Below are 22,983 nucleotides of genomic sequence, written 5' to 3' on the forward strand. Positions count from 1 at the left end.
AAGTGAATTTTGTATAATAAGCTAATTTTGAGATACAAAATATTTGGCATAAAATTAAATACTGTAGGAATATTTTTATTAAGTTGTGACGTACATGTGTATGTGAGTTTTTGTTGTTTGTTTGTTTGAGATGGAGTCTCTGTTGCCCAGGCTGGAATGCAGTGGGGCGCCATCTTGGCTCACTGCAACCTCCACCTCCTGGGTTCAGGCGATTCCTGCCTCAGTCTCCCTAGTAGCTGGGATTACAGGCGTGTGCCACTACGCCAGGCTAATGTTTTTTATTTTTTGGTAGAGACCGGGTTTCACCATGTTGGCCAGACTTGTCTTGAACTTGTGACCTCAAGTGATCCACCCACCAGCCTCCCAAAATGCGGGATTACAGTTGTAAGCCATCATGCCCAGCCAGTGTAACGTATATTTTAAAATATATAATAGGATGGGCGTGGTGGTTCATGCCTGTAATCCCAGCACTTTGGGAGGCCAAGGCGGACAGGTTGCAATGTCAGGAGTTTGAGACCAGCCTGACCAACGCGGTGAAACCCCGTCTCTACTAAAAATACAAAAATTAGCCAGGTGTGGTGGCACGTACCTGTGGTCCCAGCTATTTAGGGGGCTGAGGCAGGAGAATTGCTTGAACCCTGGAGGCAGAGGTTGCAGTGAGCTGAGATCGCGCCACTGCACTCCATCCTGGGCGACAGAGCGAGACTGTGTCTCAAAAAAAATAAAAATAAAATATATAATATGTCTAAAAAACTATTGGGCAGTAGGAAATTATGGCTGTGGTAGGTACTACCTTACTTTAACAACATAATGCTATAAAAGGAAAGACTTAAACTGGTATTACCCTTTTATAGCCCCTTAGCAACATGCCTAGGATACTATTTGAGGTCATTATATTTCTCTTAACCCTTTATGGCGACATCAAATGATTTGAATGACTGATCAGCTTTTTTACGAGGGAATTTGTAAAAACTACCCAATAACTATAATAATGGAAGATGTTAACAAAGGAGGATCTGGGTACAGAGTGTATAGGAACTCTGTAATATCTTTGCCACTTTTTTGTAAATCTAAAACTATTTTAAAATTGTTTATTTAAATTCTAATTATTCGAGAGTAATTTAGTTCACTAATAAATTGATTTGAAAGAGTCAGTATTTTTTATTCCTACTTTCACTGGAAGAAAATCAATTGAACTTGTTTTCCGCAAATTTTTTTTTAGGATTCAAGATGACCAACGAAGAACCTCTTCCCAAGAAGGTATGGGTTTTGGTTTTGGGTTTTTTTGTTTTGTTTTGGGTTTTTTTTTTTTAAGCAGTTTTAAGCACTTTTAAAAATATAGACTTGAAGGGATTATCATTGTTTGCTTATTTTTCATTTCTTTGCCTTTATAACAATAATAGCATTGGAGTTGTACAGTGTGCCAGATTTTGTATCTTATATCCAGTATATTTTTAGAATATTTTCAGATTTTGGAAAACTTTAGTTATAATAGTATTCCCATGGTCTACTCTGAATGTTCATTATGTGAATATTTCCAGGTGCATGTATACAAATAATGTCACAAGTAGACATTATGAGTATATTATTCTTCTTTTCCTAGTGTAAATCCCTTTGATTGTCATTAAAAACTACTTTATTTAAAAAAATGGTTATAGCTAATTTTCAAATTCTACCTTTTTCTCTGAAGTTTTGTTGTCTAGTCTCAAATCTCCCCGTTGTGCATTCCTACCTCTAGTTTAGTTACTCTTACATACACACACACACACAGTGGCTGTTATAAAAGAGGTAACATCGTCTCTAGGAGGAATTTGTGATTCAATTGGGAAAGCTTACTAAACTTAATATTTAAGTGAATAATTTAGATATTACAGAAGTTTCCTATTGTGGAGTCAAATTACTCATAAAATGAATAAGGGATTGTACTATGCTTTCATAATCTGAGAATTACTGTGTGCTCCCTCTGGTACCCTTTGATTTTCCTCCCTTGGAATAGGGTCTTGCTCTCTCGCCCAGGTTGGAGTGCAGTGGTGCAATCTTGGCTTACTGCAGTCTCCGCCTCCTGGGCTCAAGCGATCATCCCACCTCAGCCTCCTGAGTATTTGGGGGCTACAAGTACGTGCCACCACGCCCAGCTAATTTTTGTATTTCTTGTAGTGATGGGGTTTTACCATGTTGCCCAGGCTGGTCTCGAACTCCTGGGCTCAAGAGATAGCCACCTGCCTCTGCCTTCCAAAGTGCTGGGATAATAGGCGTGAGCTGCCTCTGGCAGCCTTTCAGTATATTACCCTATAATAGTTCCCTCATTCCATTTTATGGTAATACTATTTTACTGGTTAGTATTATAATTTGAAACATTTTTAAGGAAAAAAATTTAAGTGTCTTGTAAGGGAATACTAATAAAGCCTTTATTTTATTTTTATTTTTTATTTTCTGAGATAGGGTCTCACTCTGTCACCCATGCTGGAGTGCAGTGGTACAGTCTTGGCTCATTGTGGCCTCATACCCCAGCTTATGCGATTCTCCCACCTCTGCCCCCGAAAGTAGCTCAGACTACAGGTGTGCTACTATGCCTGGCTAATTTTTGTATTTTTTGATAGAGATGGGGTTTTGCCATGTTACCCAGGCTGATCTTGAACTCCCGAGTTCAAGATATTCTCCTGCCTCTGTCTCCCAAAGTGCAGGAGGCGTGAGCCGCAATGCCCAGCCAAAGCCTTAATTTTATACTGAGGTAGGAGAGGTATCTCACCTTTACAGCCTTTATTTGGTGTAGTGAATATACTGTTTCTCAATTTTTGAAGAATGTTAGCTTATGCCCTTATTTCAACTTTTTGTTTTGAAATTATTATAGATTCATAGGAAGTTGCAAATAAATGTACAGAGAGGTTCTGTGCAACTTTCACTGAGCCTGCTTCATTGTTAACATCTTGCGTGACTAGCAGACATCTCTAATAACTATGAAAATCAGGGAATTGACATTGGTACAATCCACAGAGCTTATTCACATTTCACATTATACTTGCACTGTTAGTGGGGGAAGTGGGGAAGAGCTATATGCACTATTATCATGTCTAGCTTTGTGTAACCATCATTAATCAAGATACATATCTGAACTATCACCATAAAGCTTCATCCAGTTATTCTTTTATAGCCACATCTACCCCCTCCGTCTCCATGCCTGACCCCTGGCAACCACTAATTTATCTCCATTTGTATAATTGTTACTTCAGAGTGTTATATAAATGTAATCATGTAGTATGCATCTTTTTGAGACTGTTTTTTTTCCTTCCACTTAGCACAGTTTCCTTAAGGCTTATACAAATTGTTTCATGTATGAGTAGTCCTGTTTCTTTTTATTGCTTAAAGTGTTCCATGGTGTGGCTCTATGATAGTTTAATCATTTGCCTGTTAAAGGACATTTGGATAGTTTTCAGTTTTTTAGCTTTTACAAGTGAAGCCGCTTGCATGTTAGTTTTCATTTCTTTGAGATACATGTTTAAGAGTGCAACTGCTGGGTTGTATGGCACATTCATTTTTAGTTGTATTAATAAAAGGAACCGCCATACTTCTTCAAATACCATTTTTACATCCTCACCTGCAGTGTGGGAAACTAGTTTCTCTGAATCCTCACCAGCATTTCTGTTGCCACTAATTTTTATTTTAGCCATTCTAATCAGTGTGTGGTGATACCTGGGGTTTTAATGTGCATTTTCCTAATGATGATGCCGATTGTTAAGATACCAAATAGTTTACCTTAAAAAAAAAAAACTTTTGTAATAAAATACTTTTTTTTTTAAATCATAATATGTACTGAGCCATTTAAATCTCACACTCGGGGGTTGTTTCATAGGTCTCATTATAGAACTTTGTGTCTTCAGGAAGATCACTAAATTCATATTGTAATTCTCTTTATAGGTTCGATTGAGTGAAACAGACTTCAAAGTTATGGCAAGAGATGAGTTAATTCTAAGGTAAAATGTTCTTTGTTCAAAAACAAAGTCTTTCTATAGAACATTATATTGTGACTCTACACTGTAATTGTCTTTGTGCCAGATATTGTTTTTAATGTTGTTATATCCTCAAATAATTCAATGTACTTTTTGAGCATACTATGACCTATTTCTTATATTAACACTGAGGAAAACGTAACACTTTAAAGAACTACTAGGAAGCTATAAGTTTAACAAATATATGGCTTGTTTTGTGTAGTTTTTCCTTTCGTGTTTAACATTTGAAAAATAAATGTAATCCTAAAAGATGCACTTACATTTATGGAAGAAATACATAATTTACTAATGAAGTGAGGTTACTTTTTCTTACTAGCGTGACCTTCACCAGCTCATATAACTTAATACTCTTCATTTTCTCATCTGTAAGTTGAAGAGGTTGGGTTAAGTTATTGTTAAAGGTGACTTCCAGTTCTGAATTTCTGTGGTTATCTTGTAAATGTCTTACAAAAGCAGATTGTCAAGTACAGCGTATAATCTTTTTAGGTCGTGTAAGAAATCAGGAAGTAGGATGTTCTGTGTTTTATAACTTAAATATATTCTTTCTGTATTTTATTGCTATGGTTAGTAAGTTTCTTGATAACTTTTAGATAAAAATAAAATGAGTGTTTTAACAGGCTGAAAGTGGAGGAGAGAAAAGATGTTTTGTGAGATAGGCTAACACAGATTTTGTTGTTTCCTAGAGTGACAATTTCCTAATTTCACCTTTGGACAGCTACTGTATTATGAACACACTTTTTATCTTTTTTTTTTTTTTTTTTTTTGCCATAATCTCATACATAGGAGAGTTTCCATTGCATACCTTTGTCTTTCTGCACATAAAATTTAAATTTTTGGTATTCTAAAACACTTCTGTCTTACGCTGAAGTATATACTTAAGATATACTACTACTCAATGCTGGGTTTTTTTTGTTTGTTTTAATGTGCGTATAAATTATAATAGAGGTGAGGTGTTGCTCAGGCTGGTCTTGAATGCCTGGCCTGAAGTGATTCTCTCTCCTTGGCCTCCCAAAGTGCTGGGATTACAGGCATGGGCCACCATGCCCGGCCATGATTTTTTTTTTTTCCCCTATCTCTGGCATTGTACACTTTTTTTTATGCCTTCTTACATAATTGCTCTGGTTAGTCTGTGCAGTCATTTTCTTGATTTAACTGTAGGAGGGGAAAAATCAGTAATCTTAATAAAGAATCATAGAAATGTTTTATTTTAAGATACTTTTAAGGTTTCTAAATCATATGCAGTGTATTTCCTTGCGGTCAGTTTAACATCTTTCTTTAGGGAATTCATGTAAGACTTTTAGGTGAGTTTTTTTCTCTTTAATTCCCTTGGAGATTTTAAACCAGCTGCTACTTATTTAAGTAGTCTGTGCCTTCTATCCTTGTGCTATACATGTTCTTGCTTCAGTTTTTATATTTTTCTGTTCTTCTAAAATAAATTGTTCTTTTATAGCCTCCACTGAAGACCTTTCTCTATACATCCCCAAATATTTGGTAAACTGTATGTGTCCTAGGTTGTAAGTGCCATAAAAATAAAGCATAGCCTTGGCTGAACATTAGTGTTCATATAGAAAGTGGATTAGTTTGGTATTAGGAAGGTTTTTCTTTTTCTTTCTTTTTTTTTTTTTTTTTTAAGACAGAGTCTTGCTCTGTCACCAGGCTGGAATGCAGTTGCGTGATCTCGGCTCACTGCAACCGCCGCCTCCCGGTAAAGCGATTCTCCTGCCTCAGCCTCCCAAGTAGCTGGGACTACGGGCATGCGCCACCATGCCCTGCTAATTTTTTTGTATTTTCAGTAGAGATGGGATTTCACTGTGTTGGCTAGGATGGTCTCGATTTCTTGACCTCATGATCTGCCTGCCTCGGCCTCCCAAAGTGCTGGAATTACAGGCATGAGCCTTTTTGTTCATAATGTTGTAATATTAATAACTCATGACAAGCCTGTTTTTAAGATTATAAAATGGTTTTCTAAAGCCAAATTTTAATTAACTGTACCTGAAGAGCAGCTTGAAAACATGGCTCTTAAGTATGCAGGATAGCAGACATTCAGGGCAGGGTACTTTCCATTAGGAACTGCCTAATAAGACCAGGAAAAATCTTTATTGCTAAGAGGACCTAGCAGTGTATATATTCAGGGCAGAGAAGTATAATGAAGAAAAACGGTCCCGTTGTATTCTGATAGCATATGGGATTTATGCAGGTTTCTGACAGTTAGATGTGATTGTTAAATTACAGTCTTGAAAAATGTTATATTCTCCCCCTGTGTTTACAGGCAGAAATTGATATTACCTTGAGAAGAGTCACATGGTATTTTCACAAAAGAGCCAAGATAAAGAACCTTCAATTCTACATAATGAGGCGCATTTCTAATATGCCTTTTGTTCTAAGTGGACAACATATGAAAGCAGCAGTAGGATTTTTTTTTTCAGCTTCTATAATCCAGGATTATCCTGAACATCATCAGCGATACCAAAGTGAATCTGGGGTTTGATCTCACCCAGAGCATGCTTGGCATGTTCTCAGCAGAAAACACCTTCTCTATATATCTCCTTTTACCTGTTTCCTGTAAAATGGGAAGGAATAATGAGGGACTACTTTATTATCAGTTAAACTAGATTTAGGCCGGGTGTGGTGACTCAGTCCTGTAATTTCAGCCGTTTGGGAGGCCAGGGTGTGAGGATCATTTGAGCTCAGGAGTTCAAGACCAGCCTGGGCAACATAGTGAGACCTCATCTCTACAAAAAAATTAGCCATGTGCCTTTGGTCCCAGCTATACAGGAAGCTGAGGCAGGGATATCGTTTGAGCCCAGACCCTGTTTGCGCCACACTGCAGTCCAGCCTGGGGGACAGAGCAAGACTCTGTCTAAAAAAAACTAGATTTAAAATGAAAAATCCAGAAGAATGCTCAGTGTTACTAAAATCTGTGAGTTTATAGATATCTTCTAGTTTATTTAATAAAAACTATTTTATCGTAACAACTAATGTATGGATTTTTTTTATTAGATGGAAACAATATGAAGCATATGTACAAGCTTTGGAGGGCAAGTACACAGATCTTAACTGTAAGTTTGAGTTTTAGCTTCCTAAAGACTGAATAATCTCTTTGATTGTTGTTACAATCAAAATTGGTTTTATTAAAGCAAATGTAATTTTTCTCATGTTTTATTATAAGAACTATACATAGGCATTGTGTTGGGTGCAAGAAAATATAAAGATGAATGAGACACAGTCTCAGTCATTGGAGAAGACAGACGTGTAATACTCATGTAATGGCATGACTTAGCAAAATTATATGCAAGGTTCTGAGTATAGATACAGTAACTCAGAACTACTTGAAACTTTTCTTACTTGTCCCTAACCCTTTCTGCATAGGAATTTGACTTGAAGCATGAGTTACTAGTCTAGAAGAGAAATAAATAGAAGCAACCAGTAAGATTTATGACAGCTTAAATCAATATATATAACTTAATTATATTTAATATATACAGATTTTTTTAAATTTGCTGAAAATAACAAAGTTATCATTTGAAGCCATTTTAGTCTGACTTTTTATTGTTTGAATCACATACTATTTGTTGAGTATAAAAACCAATATATATTGTTTTCTAACTTCAGAAGGGTTAATACCCTGAAATGCTAATTTTACATGACCATGTTACCCATAGAAGTCATGAACATTATGAAAGTTTAAGGCTAGGCACAGTGGCTCACACCTATAATCCCAGCACTTTGGGAGGCCAAGGTGGGAAGATCACTTGAGACCAGCATAGGCAACATAGGGAGACCTTGTCTCTACAAAAAAAAAAAAAAAAAAAAGTCAGGAGGATCATTTGAGCCCAGGAGGTCAAGGCTGCAGTGAGCCCTGATTGTGCCACTGGACTCCTGCCTAGGTAACAGAATAAGATCCTGCCTCAAGTTTAAAATATGAATTGTCCAGCAGTTATTACTATTTTATTTATTTATTTGTTTGTTTGAGACAGGGTCTCGCACTGTCGCCCAGGCTGGAGTGCAGTGGCACAATCTGAGCTTAGTGCAACCTCCGCCTCCCAGGTTCAAGTCACTCGCCTGCCTCAGCCTCCCAAGTAGCTGGGATTACAGACATGCATCACCACGACTGGCTAATTTTGTATTTTTAGTATAGATGGTGTTTCACCATGTTGGTTAGGCTGGTCTCAAACCCCTGACCTCAGGTAATCTACCTGCCTCGGCCTCCCAAAGTGCTGGGATTACAGGCATGAGTCACTGTGTCCAGACAGCATTTTTATATTAAATAGGTTAAAACATACTAATCAGGATTTTGTGAATACTGTATAACACAGATGTTTCCTGTCTTCTGTTGGGAATAGATGAAACTATAAAAACATAATTCAGTTAGTAGTCATGGAGCACTGTGACACTTTTGCCTCCTAAAGGAGCTCTCATGACCAGGAAAAAATTCACTTGTTATAAAAGTAGTTAGGATGGAAACTAAAGACTTGATTAATTTTTTGACCCTAGTTTTTATTGTTCTTGACAGAGGTATTTAGAACTTGATCTTAAAATTGCATTTATAATTTTTTTTTAATCATCAGCTAATGATGTAACTGGCCTAAGAGAGTCTGAAGAAAAACTAAAGCAACAACAGCAGGAGTCTGCACGCAGAGAAAACATCCTTGTAATGCGACTAGCAACCAAGGAACAAGAGATGCAAGAGTGTACTGTAAGTATTTCAAGTTATATAAATGTCTTTAGTTGAGGAATTGGTTTTTAGTCTACATTATTACATGTTAATTTTAAACACTTAATGCTAAATATAAGAGCTTATCTTTTATAGATACTTACGATTTGAGCTTTGAGAATACTAGATGAAAAATTTTGATAATGTCTCATTTAGACATTTTTTTGTGGCCAAGAAGGCAAAGTTTTAAGTTTTTTTTTTTTTTTGAAATTTTCATGCCTTATAAATATTAGTTCATCAATTCCAGACATTTTTCAGATACCTTGGTGTCTGAGTGTGTAATCAATAAAAGAGCATTTGCTCTTTATTGCTTTACTTTCACTGATTAGGAAAGCCATCTGATGACCTTATCGCTGCTCTCTTGTTCCCTCTCTGTATACAACTGTTTTTCCTAGTGTCAGCAACTTCTTCAGTGTCTCCTTTTTAATTGTTAGAACTTTGATGTGTACTGTGTAGTATTTACTATGTCTACGTAGATCTGAAATCTAGTGGCATAATTGATCATCCAGCTCTGGTAGTTTAGGCTCAATCTTCTGGTGTAATTATACAAAATAATTAGAGGCAGCTGTATCCTTGTTTCTGATTTTAAAATCTGAATGTTTCTTCAATTCTTTGTGTACTCTCCATTCATTTGATACTTATAGAAGTCTTCTAATGTGTTATTAAAATCATCTAAGGTAGTATTCTGGTCATTGGAGACACCAAAAATCTATGGGCACAGTCCTGTTCCTGTTTCTTTTGCCAATAGAATGTTCCTTAAGGCTCAGTCACAGTCCTTTTACTTCCCTTACAGAGATTGTTTAAATTTCCACAAAAGCACATATTTACTCTTCTTTCACTTGTTACTAAATGACTTCTTCACATTTTACTTTGCTAAAGGCTGGCTTTTATCATTTTCTTTACTTTTTTTTTCCACTAACCCCCCCCGCCCCTCCCCCCCCCCCCCCTTTCTTGAGACAGGGCCTCTCTCTCATCCAGGCTGGAGTGCAGTGGTGTAATCACACCTCACTTCAGCTTCCCGAGTAATTGGGACTTCAGGCATGCGCCACCAAGCGCAGCTAATTTCTTAATTTTTGTAGAGATGAGGTCGTCCGTATGTTGCCCAGGCCGGTCTTGAACTCCTGTACTTTGGCAATCCTTACTCCTTGGTCTCCCAAAACTGTTGGGATTATAGGTGTGAGCCATCGCACCTGGCCTATTATCATTTTCTCTACCTTCTTACCGCATTTTGTCCTTTTGTTTCTATCAGTTTTGTTGTAATTCTCACCACCACTGATAACTTCTTTCTCCATAGTTACTAATGAATGTTTTAACAAATTTCCCTTTATACGAAAAATGGATCTTACCTTTAGACTGCTAGAGTGTGAATAGAGTGTGAATAGATGGTGTTGATGGTATTATCTCATAGGATCAGAATGTCTTGAATTCCTTTTCTCTTCTGGATTCCTACTCTTGACATCATAGTTGATGTGTGCACATCACAATGTGTGTGCTATTCATGCACCTCTGATTCTCCATCTGTCCTGTATGTGCTGGCAGTTTTGATCATATTATGCCTGGTCAACCAAGGCCTTCGGTGATACCTCATCACTCTTGTCTCCTCGACCTGGATTTTAAGGTTATTTCAACTATAATGGAACCTAACCTTTTCCAGCTTTTTTTTTTTTAAAAGCTGTCACTTGCACACGCCAGCTGAACAACTTGCTGTTCTTCCAATTATAATACAAGTGAGATTTTGCAGACAGGGCAGGGCAGCAGGAGCAAAATCACAAGGAAAGGGCAAGATTAGATATGGCAGAGAGTGAAAAAAGATGAGGTCAGGCCTGGAATCTTGGGTAATCTAGAAGAGAGGGGATCACTGAAGAATTTTTCAGCAAGAGATGTATGTGATGGATCAGATTCAGATTTACATTTTAGGTAGATCACTCTGGCTTAAGTATGAAAGATAGATTTGAGAGGAACAGGACTTTAAGCAAGAAAACCAATTGTGAGGCTGTTAAAATAGTTCAGATGAAATACATGAAGCCACTGGTGATAGCAGACAGGACAGAATAGGTGTCTTGGAGGCACAGTCAATAGGACTTGTTTAGTTTGGATGCTGTTGTGGAAGGAATGAAAAAAAATCTAGGGAGGAATCACAGCTTCAGGTTTGTCTTGTTTGAGTAACTGCTGCTAGGATAGAGCCTACAAAGATCAAATTTTAAAAGAAGAGTAGAGTGTGGTGTTAGGAAAACAGGAAATCCAGCGTTCCCTCCTCCTTCCCCAGAATATAAAGTGATTAAAACAAAGGCATACATAAAGTTCTGTACAATACGAATTTAAAATTGTTCGTTAGATTTGGCAGTTAAGAGGTTGTTGGCCAAGGAAGCCAAAAGATTGGATACCCCTGCTCTAGGGGAACTGTCAAGTGGGAAGTGAGAGAAACTGAATTTAAAGAGTAGAAAGAATGGGAGTTAGATACTATAGGAATTCGGAGGGAATAGGTTAAGCAAATGGTTGAAAGGATTGGCCCTGAGAAGGAGGGTTTCTTACCCTCTTGAGAGTGAAAAATAGTGGAAAGGTTTGTGTTAGGTACCTGCCCTTTAAACAGAGCTGCTGCATTTACCCTTGGTGTTTCAAATTAAGCTAAACTTAGAAAAAATAAAATATACATCCTTAGGAATCTATTTGTGTAGATCTTTTGTTTGTCCAGCATACTAACTCATCCATTTGATCTTTTAATAATAATGCTTTATTTCTTTGTCTACATGCAGTCTTTGCCAAGTACATCAGTAGTCAATTTAGTTAGTTTTGAGCATAAGGCATAAGTTAGCCACGTGGTTACTATATTCCTAACTATATACTATATTCGTAACTATATTCTATTTTGTTGGTAAGTAAAATCTGTCATTTTTGTTCACCTCGGTGGTATTTCTGTTTTTCATTTAGTCTTTTGCCAATCAACTCAAAATAGATTTAGGAATAAAACTAACTTTGAAAACACTTTACTCAGTGTTCTCTTCCCTAGAACATGGAATTTATTCTAGTTAGATTCACCTCTCTTTTCATGATTGAAAGTGTTGACTATTGAGTCTTTGTAAAGCTATAGTAACTGAGTCTCAGTCAGTGCTGTAGACTGTTTTAATCAGTCCTGTCAGTACATGGAGTGCACTGTAAGTCATGGTTTATTCTCGCTCTGTTAAGTTATCTTAGCAGCTGGCTTCACATTGACTATGCAGTTGTACTAGATTTTTGCTCAATGAAACAAATATATTCCCAAACCACTTAGTATATTTGTTCCTTTTACTAAATATATATTAGAAAATTTTAACTGTAATCCTATTTAAACCTTAGTATGGAGTTAGATCTTGGGCCAGATCTACTTTGAGTATGAAGAAAATGATGAATTTAATGCTAATAACTATATTTCATATTTTAGAAATGTATTTTTAGTGTGCTAGTAAATAGCACAACTGAAGTCGAAATTGAAGGTTTCATATGTAAGTAGAAGGGTTCTGGTATGGTGGAAAAAGCTCTAGACTGGGAATCAGAAGGCCAGAGAACTAGAGTTGTAGTCCCGCTATGGCACTGAACTAAACAGTTGGGTTATTTAATCTCAAAATAAGCAGTTTGGATTAGGTTAGTTACTTCCCAGCTTTACAATTCTATGATTCGGATCTATTCAGAAGGGGAAAAATATGAATTATACTTTATTTTGGCTTAAGGTCCTATAGAGTTTTGCTTTTATAAAGCTGTAACAGCAACTCTTGTAGCTATAAGTACTGTATATTTTTTCCTTTAGAAATTCAAATGTGTATTTTAAGTTATAATCTTGCACCTGATGTATTTTTAGGGGACTTTACATAGAATAATTTCCATAGGCAAAAAATTAAGCAAACCAAAAGACTTCATTAATTTTTAGGTAATTAATATTTTAAACTTTGCTTTTTTCCAGTGGGTTGTCAGCATTTTTAGTAAATATAACGTTGATTTTTGTTTTTTTGGTAATGTTTGGATTGTAAAGTAAAATGTATGTAGCCACTTTAAAGTTAAGTCCCAGATTTGGAGATGTAATCAAATGGCCTCAATTCCTAAATGAGTAACCTTAAATAAATAGTTATTTTTTTAATTGACAAGTAAGTTTTGTACATATTCAAGGACTACTACATAGTGATGTTTCAATACATATAATGTATAGTGATCAGATTGGGGTAATTAGCATATTCATCAAATAGTTTTTAGTCTGTACTTTTTCTAGAAAGTTTTAAGATTTTTCTAGAGAATTTCAGGATCAAAGAGGGGAGGAGCTTAATCAAAGAGTTGGTAAATCAAGTGAATGGAGGAAGTTTTCCCCACCTTCTTATGTATGTTTCCTTTGATTTGGTTGTAATTGTTTCTTTTGCTTTGCACAGACTCAAATCCAGTACCTCAAGCAAGTCCAGCAGCCGAGCGTTGCTCAACTGAGATCAACAATGGTAGACCCAGCGATCAACTTGTTTTTCCTAAAAATGAAAGGTGAACTGGAACAGACTAAAGACAAACTGGAACAAGCCCAAAATGAACTGAGTGCCTGGAAGTTTACGCCTGATAGGTAAACAAATCATACTCCCCAGTCAAGACTTCCCTGACAGTCCCACTACGAGAAAGCTGTGGTGGGACAGCCAAGTACTCGTTTCCACACCAAGACTCAGACTTTTTGAGCCAAAAAAAAGCCACATTCTTACACTGTCCAGCTTGTAAAGGTTAATGTAAAACTTACCAGATGAACCTTGTGTTTCAGCTTTTTTCTTTTCCCCTTCCCCTTGCTTCAGAGGCCTGATGGCGTCGGACTATTCCGAAGAAGTGGCCACCTCCGAAAAATTCCCCTTCTAGAAAATGTAGACACTTGAGAAATGTTTCTGTTTGAAGAAAATAGAGAGAGAAACAGAAGTCTTAAGTCTGTGGCACACTGTGTCTTCAGACAGTTTGAAGGAATGAAAACCTAGAGATTTTAAATCATGAATTGAACATGTAAAATTCCAGTAAAATGTAAAAACGGAATATGCATCGCTCTTAACCTTGAGCATAGTGACTTAGAGACACTGTGTATCAGTTTTGCCAATAAGACTGTGGACTTCATGATTGTTGTTGAACTTCTGGGTCAAAACTCAAATGAGGTGAATTTTGCCTTTAAAGGGTTTATTTGCTGAGAACCAACTTTCAATAGTCACGAGAGAATCAAATAATAGATGTCCGTACAAGTAGCGCATATATTTAACCATTTAGTTTGGGGCTCTATATTACTTGCTTGAGCCTTAATCAATGTGGTTTTATTCAATGGTTTGTTCTTTGAATGGTTGCAAAAACTGTAGATAATCTTACTGAGGACTGTACAAACATGAAGGTGTGGTATCAAACTTCAGGTTGAAACTGTTTGAAGCATTATAAACATTCATTTCACAACTAGATTGTATAAGGATATTAGCTGTGATGAGACTCACTGCATTATTTTTTTTTTAGTGAATTTTATGAAATCCCCATTCCATTCAACAGGCACATGTTTAAAAGAGCTTTGTCGTTGGTGTTAATGGGGGAATGTGTTCCTTCATTGTATTTGGGCCTTTTGTATTGCACTCTTGATATTAAATTAAATGTGCCTTGAAATAGTTGGTTTTTTTTTTTTTAAGTTCAAAGAATATTATGATGATTTTGTTGTACTCTTTAACATTTTAATTTGGGGCGGGGAGGGCCTGTTGAGAGCAGATTCATTTTGGAAATACTGTTGCTGTGCTCTTCAAAGTGAAGGAAAAGGCGTTGTGCCTCATTTTTAAAAGACCTACATAAAAGACAAGGAGACTTGACACTTGTTACTTTTATGACACTTTGTCCCAGGGTATTGCAGTAGAAAGTAATGCGGGACAGCTTCACAGGGTGTCTGCCAGAAGATAATGTGTTGGAACTGTGGGCTGGCCTAAGTAAGACATTTTGTGAATTGAAAAAAGGTATAGTGATCATTTCTAGCAAATTCATTTAATCATTTAGATAAATGAGGCATTATTTTCTTCATGCTTCCATCCAATCCTGGAGGTGAATTTTTTCCGTCAGATCATTCTATAAGTCACCAATTCAAATTTTCGCTTGGTGATAATGGAGTCTAAGATGAGTGGAAGATAAATGTTCCAGCTTGTCCCAACGTTTAAGTGCAGTTTTAACAAGGGTGACTTAAGTTCTCTCTTAATCATTCAAATCAATTGTAAGTATCATATGTTTGTGCTTTAGGGAACTGATTGTGGGGCAGAGGGTGGGTTGAAGAAGTGGTTTGTGTGACTTCAGCAAGAAATCTGCTTCTAAAATTCTCACTATTTGTGAGGGTTGGAGGGTAAGTAACCAGATCTGTTTGAAATTAGCTTATGTGCTTGCATTAAGGCTTTTGTAAATATTTTATGCCATTTAAGTTCACAGAAATGGCCTAAATATCTTTTTAGTAGATTTTAGTAGAAAAGTAATCCATAAAATGTATTATTAACATGTACTCAAATTCAGCAAGCATCTTTCTTTGCCACTTAGATAACAGTCATGAATTCTATGGTTTTTTTCTTGTCATTGTTAAAGTTTTCTCTTTTAATAAGATAATACATGCTTGTGTATAAAATTGAAATACTGTAGAGAAAGGGGGAGATGAAAAGTGAGTGTCACTCCTGGATGTGACCTTGACATCCTCATTCTGTTCTCCAAGAGCAGTAACTGCGATTACTTTTTCTTGGGTATCATCAAGATAATTTCTGTGCATATACAGTCATTTTATGTATATTGTTTTAAACAAATGTGATCATACCATAAACACAGATGAGTTGCACCTTGTTTTTTTTTACTTGGTCTCTTTGGCATTTTTCCATTTTTTAGTGTATCTAGACAACTACATTTTTAATGGTTACATAGTATATTTCCGTTATATTAAGGAATCATAATTTATTTGAATCACTTATAAATGGATTTTTTTTAAATAAAATTGGCTGTAAGCCAGAGTATATCAGGTACTATAAATACATCACTAATTTGAAACAAATAATGGCTCAGGCAATTCCCTGTCTGGAATATTTCCAGTAGTGGAATGGGTTTTGCTTTGGGTTGCGTGCGCACGCACGTGCATGTGTGTCTTCGCTTTACTGTTTTTCTGTTTTAATTTTGAGGAAGAAAGATTTCCAGAAGTAACCTGTCCAGTTCAGTTAAAATATTTCATTCATGTGAGAATGCACACATTTTAGAGTGTTTAGAGGTATATCTTTCAAAGTGCTTTCTATTATGTTTGTGGGTTAATCGATTTTAGGAATGGGTTGATTTTTTTGTTTGTAATTTAAAAAAATTATTTCAAAAACAATTACTTGTAATTAAATTATTTTTTTCAAAACTGTGGTTTTGTTAAAATTTATTTTACTAATCACTAGTTTTAAACGTGATATGGCTATCTTAGACATTTATTAAAAGGTATGACTTTTTAAACGAAACCTTTTTTGCATTAGAATTTGTGACATTTTTATATAGGGTTAAGTCAGGTCACAAATTAATGTATCTTACAAGTTGTCTTTTTCTACTCTTTAAAATTCATAAGAGTAAGAAGGTTAGTTGTAAACACCAATGAAATATATATACTTTGCAAGAAGACAGTTTTGAGAGCATAGGCAGTAAAGTGGAAGGAATTCCATTGTTATTGACAATCTTTCATATCTCTCATTTTCCCACTGTTTAATTTCTAAGTGGATGTTCAGTGGAGGCTAACGCCTGAGAGTGCTGATGGGAAATGGTGGAAATCTGGAGCTACAGTAGCAGTGAACAAGAACACCAGCTAATAAAGTTATCATATCAAAGAATAAAGCCTTTACCATATGCTCACTGGTGGCTTTCACCTTAGGGCTCCTCTGAGCAGTAGTAACCCAGGTTGAACTCTTCACCTATTTTCTGGAAGAAAGCTTAATTACAAACATTTCCTTGAATTACATTAGGTTAGAAAACATGCAGCCAGGCACGGTGGCTCATGCCTGTAATCCCAACACTTTGGAAGGCTGAGGTACGCAGATCACTTGAGCTTAGGAGTTTGAGACCAGCCTGGGCAACAAGGCGAAACCCCATCTCTACTAAAAATCCAAAATTAGCTGGGGGTGCTCGTGCACACCTATAGTCCCAGCTACTCCGGAGGCTGAGGTGGGAGGATCACCTGAGCCTGGGGACGTCAAGGCTCCAGTGAGCTGAGATCACGCCACTGCACTCCAGCCTGGGCAACACAGTGAGACCCCCATCTCAAAAAAAAAAAAAAATGCTGTAGGTGAAAGAACCATGCAACACTTCAAAGACCGATAAAATATTTACAAAATGCTCTCATTTTTAAAGTTATAAGGCATCCTGTAGTAGTGTATCAGGCAAGTGAAAGCCTCACTAGAAGAAGGAAAGACTAGAATTTAAAAAATGTTTTAACCAATAAGGTCATCCTGGACTTATCCCAAGGACAAGAATGTCACACTGTCTTTATCCAAGTCTCAAAGGTAAATATCACAATTATTTACTTAGATCCCTTTAAAAGTGATCATTTCTTTTTTTTTTCTTTTTTGTCTTCATAAATAATTACAAGAACAAGCAAATAATTTCTCCTTTTATTGCTGAGGCTAAAGAAAACTAGTAAAATTTTATTGGGAAACATTTGAGCTTTTCATTACATATTTGCAATTGCTATGTATGTGCACATAAGTTTTATAGTATGTTGCACTAGCATTTGGAAACTAATTTGTGGAAAGTGTGACACTCCTAGATTGGCAGATATCTGCGTGTTTGAATTGTGATACATAACCACTGGTCTTATTTTTGTGTCAAAAGGATGATCTTTTCTGTTAAAGTCTTAAGTCTTTAAAAAAAAAAAAAGAAAAACCTTAACTGCTGAATGTGCCTCAATTAATATAATAGATAATATTCTTGAGAGTTATGGAAGATGGGTGTACCAGAAAACTTCCCTCTCTCCTCCTCTTTTTTGAGACAGGGTCCCTGTTTCCGAAGCTGGAATGCAGTGGCATGGTCACAGCGTCAGCCACTTGGGCTTAAACAGCCCTCTCACCTCAGCCTTTCCAGAGGCTGGCACTACAAGCATGTGTGCCTGGCTACTTTTTAAAAAAGTTTTTGTAGAGTTGGGGTCTCACTATGTTGCCCATGCTGGAGGACTTCCTGTTAAGGAAAATCCTTATTAAATGTTTTTCTAGCAAGAATAAATACTCTCATTCATTTTTATTTGTAGGTACTGATTTTCATAGAGAAGTATTTGTGATTGATGTTGCATGTACCTTTTCAAGAACTTTTCTGATAAAGCGCTAGATTCCTTAGTGTAATAATATTGGTATAGCCAAGGTGTATGTTAATTAACTGGCTCTGTTTCCATTTCAAATGATAATTTGAGATGAAAATAGATGGATTTCAGAATTGATTATTGATGTAATAGAAACAAGGTGTAGCTGTTTGGGCACTTTTTGTTTAGGGTTTATTTTTGCTGCTGTGTTGGCAAAATACTGAAATGCAGAAGATGGATGTGTCCCAGAAAAGAAGATGGTAATTATGGGGAAGCATCTGCTGTGATATAGTTACGTTTGTATGTGTTACATCTATCACTGTAATAATCGTAAGCAAAGACAGAGAGTTTTGTCTTCATTTTGTGATGGATGGCTCTTTCCTTTGCAGCCAAACAGGGAAAAAGTTAATGGCGAAGTGTCGAATGCTTATCCAGGAGAATCAAGAGCTTGGAAGGCAGCTGTCCCAGGGACGTATTGCACAACTTGAAGCAGAGTTGGCTTTACAGAAGAAATATAGTGAGGAGCTTAAAAGCAGTCAGGATGGTAAGGGCTTTGTTTGTTTGTTTGTTTTTGTTTGTTTTTGTTTTTTGAGAAGTTCTCTTAACTTTGCATTGGCTTTTTAAAACTGCCAGTCATGAATATTATAGGTTAGATTCTGTACATTGTTACCCTCTGCCCTATGATTGTGTATTATTGTGAATGAAGCATTTTTAGTTGAGTCCGCAGACAAAGCCATATAATTTTAGTTTGTTTATCCCCACCCTCCTAATTCTTTATTGTTCAAAATTTCTTACGTTTTTGTTTTTAGTTGGGGGTAGGATTTGGTAAAAGATAAAAGGGTGTTGTATTACTTAACAAGATGGACAAATTTGTATTCATTGTTTGAAAGGGAGAATATCTTTAAGCATTTCTCGTTAAGTGTAAATCTTAGAAACATTGGCAGTTTTCAGCGATCTGAAAGTAATATAGTTGATTGTATCTGTGAAGGTTTTATTAGTGAATAAGAGATTTAATCTTTAAATTTGCTGAGATAAACAAAACTTGTCAGCCTCCATCCTTTTTAGTGCAAGTGTAGCTGCATCTGTTTGTCTTCTTTGTAAGGTGCATTATTAATAAGGAAAATATCCAAATTCTTTGAAATTTTAAATTGAAAATTAGTGTCTCTGGTTAATTGCAAAGATCATCAGTAGCCAAGCAATTTCTTCTGAACTACCTACCTTTTCAAAATCTTCAGGAATTATTTCCTGTGACTTTTGTCCTTATACATGTAACAGTCCTTGGTTGAGAACATGGGCCTCTTTGGAGTGCTATAGAGGACCACACTGTCCTTAAGGATCAGACCTGCTATGGAACTAAGGCACTGGGGTCAGGAATAAGGGGATTGGCCATAGTGGGGCCATAGGTAAACGTGAGTCAAACTTTGGGGCTGTAATCAGGCATATGGCAAGATGGATCAAAACAATTTTAACTTGGTTGCTTAATACAGTCACCCTCGGTATCCATGGTGGATTGGTGTCAGGACCTCCCACAGTAAGCCCTTCATATAAAATGATGTCATATTTACATATAAACCTATGTACATCTTCCCCTTTGAGCCATCTCTAGATTACTTAAGAGTACCTAATACAATATAAATGCTATGAAAATAGTTATTTTACTGTATTGTTTGGGGGATAATGACAAGGAAAAAAAACCTGTACATGTTCAGTATGGACCCAGTTCTTTCTTCTTCTAATATTTTCCTTCTACAGTTGGTTGAATTCATTGTTGCATGTGGAGGGCCAACTGTATATTATTTTAAGTATCTGACTTCCCCCAAAGCAAACTCAGTCATATTTTAAGATTCCAAGCAAAATTTTTAAATGTAGTGTGATTTTAGAATTGTATCTGTTTACTTAAGCATTTATTGACTCCCTTCTTTGTGGCAGGCACTAAAGAAACATTTTTCAGTGTTATAAACGATATTAAAGTTGGTCTGACTCTCCTTTGCACAGAACTGAATGACTTCATCATCCAGCTTGATGAAGAAGTAGAGGGTATGCAGAGTACCATTCTAGTTCTGCAGCAGCAGCTGAAGGAGACACGCCAGCAGTTGGCTCAGTACCAGCAGCAGCAGTCTCAGGCCTCTGCCCCAAGTACCAGCAGGACTACAGCTTCTGAACCTGTAGAACAGTCAGAGGCCACAAGTAAAGACTGCAGTCGTCTGACAAACGGACCAAGTAATGGTAGCTCCTCCCGCCAGAGGACGTCTGGGTCTGGATTTCACAGGGAGGGCAACACAGCCGAAGATGACTTTCCTTCTTCTCCAGGGAATGGTAATAAGTCCTCCAACAGCTCAGAGGAGAGAACTGGCAGAGGAGGTAGTGGTTACGTAAATCAACTCAGTGCGGGGTATGAAAGTGTAGACTCTCCCACGGGCAGTGAAAACTCTCTCACACACCAATCAAATGACACAGACTCCAATCATGACCCTCAAGAGGAGAAAGCAGTGAGTGGGAAAGGTAACCGAACTGTGGGTTCCCGCCACGTTCAGAATGGCTTGGACTCAAGTGTAAATGTACAGGGTTCAGTTTTGTAATATTTTTTCAGCAAATTTTTATACAGTGTCATTTAATTTGGGAGAGGATACTGTCCAGAAAATTAATGCATACTTTTGTCACAATTTGCCTTTTTGTGGGTGTACATTTTGTTTTTTTTGTTGTTTTTTTCTCTTTTTTTTTTCTTTTTTTTTCTTTTTTTTGCTTCAATACCTCTGCCACTTTGGAAATTGTAACAGTTAATTACTTTGAATGTTGCTAAAAGGACATTTTGTGTAGGGTCAAGTTATTTTTATATGAGTTAATGTGAAATTGTAAATGGAAATTTTTCCTTAAAATATAACACAATGACGTCTATATAAATCTATGTCTGTTTAGAATCTGTGCTGTGTAAGGGCATTCGTACTCATGCTGTTACTGTACTTATGCACCATTCAGACTTGTTAGAGTAGATGTGGGTTTATGACTGCCAAGTTTGCCCAGTACAGTAGTTTTTTATCACTAAAAGTTGGACTCATTGATGGAGTCCTGTAGTAGTTTCAGTGTTAGATACAGTTTTTTCCACCATACATCTGTGCATTTTCTCTTTAGGTGACTGTTTAAGAAATTTGTGTGCATAGTTACTCAGTTTTTATGAACTGTTGTATCCTGTTAATGCATATTGCTCTGTGACTCCAGTATATCTTACCTGTACTGACCAAACCTAAATAAAGATTTTTATTGTAACTCCTTAATTAGCTTTTTTGTTTTGTTTTGGGTGTACGTTTAGCATTTGTCATTTTCATTGAGTCACTGAATTTCTACTCATTATCCTTCAAGTACCACAACAGTCAAATTTAAGACCAAGCATCGATTACGATTTTGCACACAATTTTTAATTTATGCCTTATTTTGCAAAATGGAGCTGGAGTTTAGGGCTACACTTAAAATTTTTTCTTGACTTATAATTGTTACAAAATATTTTAAAATACAGAAAAGTATAAAGAAAATAGTCATCTATTTCTTAGGCTTTTCTTTTTTTTTTTTTTTTTTAAATTGAGACAGGGTCTCGCTTTGTCACCTAGACTCAAGTGCAGTGGTGCAGTAATGGCTCACTGCAGCCTCAAAGTCCTAGACTCAAGTGATCTTCCCACTTCAGGCTTCCGAGTACCTGAGACTATAGGCATATACTACCACACCCAGCTACATTTATTTTAATTTTAGTAGAGACAAGGCCTTGCTATGTTGCACAGGCTGGCCTCAAACTCCTGGCCCCAAGGGATCCTTCTGCCTTGGCTTCCCAACGTGTTGGGATTGCAGGAGTGAGCTACAGCTCCTGGCCCTTTTTGAGTTTTAATTGAAAAGCAGGGTTTGTTTTTTGTGACCTGATTTCAAGTAGAGTATCTTTGTAGTCAGTGATGTTTGTTTTAAAACGCTGGCCAGTACTACTGATTTTTACTGACAACATATCTGGTAATATTACACGAGTAAGGGGTGTTAGAATATAGGTAGGAGAAAATGTTTTTAAGATGGAAGAATGTCAAAGTTTGCTCCATTTTCTCAGAGGTAATTAAGTATAAAAGTCTATGATATTGAATGGCCTTCAAATGTGTAGCTTTCATATATGGTTGAAATGAAATTCCATTTCTGCTAAAAGCAAAGTTGTTTTAGACATAACTTGTAATACAATCAAGGAACCTTGGGAGTGGAGTTATAATACACGAAAACTGAGGTACAACTTATTTGAAAGTAACTGCTGCTTTTGCTTGTTTAGCTGATACAGGTATATCCAGTCTTCGGAAGTATATTAAATACTGCACTGTCTCTTGATTAACCTTTTCTTTTTTTTCTTTTTCTTTTTGCGAGAGTCTTGCTCTGCCACCCAGGCTGGAGTGCAGTGGCACCATCTTGGCTCACTGCAACCTCCACCTCCTGGATTGAAGCAATTCTGCCTCAGACTCCTGAGTAGCTGGGATTACAGGCGTGCGCCACCACGCCCGGCTTATTTTTGTATTTTTAGAAGAGACGGGGTTTCACTGTGTTGGCCAGGCTGGTCTCAAACTCCTGACCTTGTGATCCACCCACCTTGGCCTCCCAAAGTGCTGGGATTACAGGCGTGAACCACTGCGCCCAGCCTTGATTAACTTTTTCTACAGTCTGCTCAAGTGAGTAAAAAATCCTATATGATTTTTAATTTGCATGTGATTAAATATTTTGGTATTTGATAGATACTGTGTTTGCCTTTTGTTATGTACATCCTTCAGCTTGACCAATTTAAACAAAAATGTAATTTCTCTGTCCTGTTGGTGTAATGTAATCAAGAGTTTGTCATAGGAAATTAATTTTTCAACCAGTGATAGCATTTTATGGCTGAATTTAATATTGACCTGTTAATGTGACATTTTCATGTTTCTGTTGAGTCTGCCTTGATGAATAACTCAGAGCACTTATTCTGTGGTACA

At 36.6% G+C, this 22,983-nt stretch overlaps 1 protein-coding gene across 6 annotated transcripts in view; it reads left to right on the forward strand.

Annotated features, from left to right (window-relative positions):
• The window catches only part of WTAP (WT1 associated protein), a 29,727-nt gene extending 8,451 nt beyond the window's left edge, over positions 1-21,276 (forward strand). For 3 of the 6 annotated variants that reach the window (XM_054558413.2, XM_024248899.3, XM_002817538.5), the window contains exons 2-8: positions 1,223-1,260; positions 3,916-3,971; positions 7,008-7,066; positions 8,576-8,703; positions 13,113-13,291; positions 18,394-18,548; positions 20,000-21,276. In XM_054558413.2, the coding sequence (XP_054414388.2) occupies positions 1,231-1,260; positions 3,916-3,971; positions 7,008-7,066; positions 8,576-8,703; positions 13,113-13,291; positions 18,394-18,548; positions 20,000-20,583 (1,191 nt within the window). In that variant the 5' untranslated portion in view covers positions 1,223-1,230 and the 3' untranslated portion in view covers positions 20,584-21,276. Of the gene's footprint in view, positions 1-1,222; positions 1,261-3,915; positions 3,972-7,007; positions 7,067-8,575; positions 8,704-13,112; positions 13,292-13,511; positions 14,344-18,393; positions 18,549-19,999 lie in introns of those variants that run through there. The other 3 variants (XM_024248902.3, XM_024248901.2, XM_024248900.2) reach the window with 2 other exon arrangements.
• Positions 21,277-22,983: the final 1,707 nt, after the last annotated feature.

Source organism: Pongo abelii, chromosome 5 (genome assembly GCF_028885655.2).
Source record: "Pongo abelii isolate AG06213 chromosome 5, NHGRI_mPonAbe1-v2.0_pri, whole genome shotgun sequence".
Lineage (NCBI taxonomy): Eukaryota > Metazoa > Chordata > Mammalia > Primates > Hominidae > Pongo > Pongo abelii.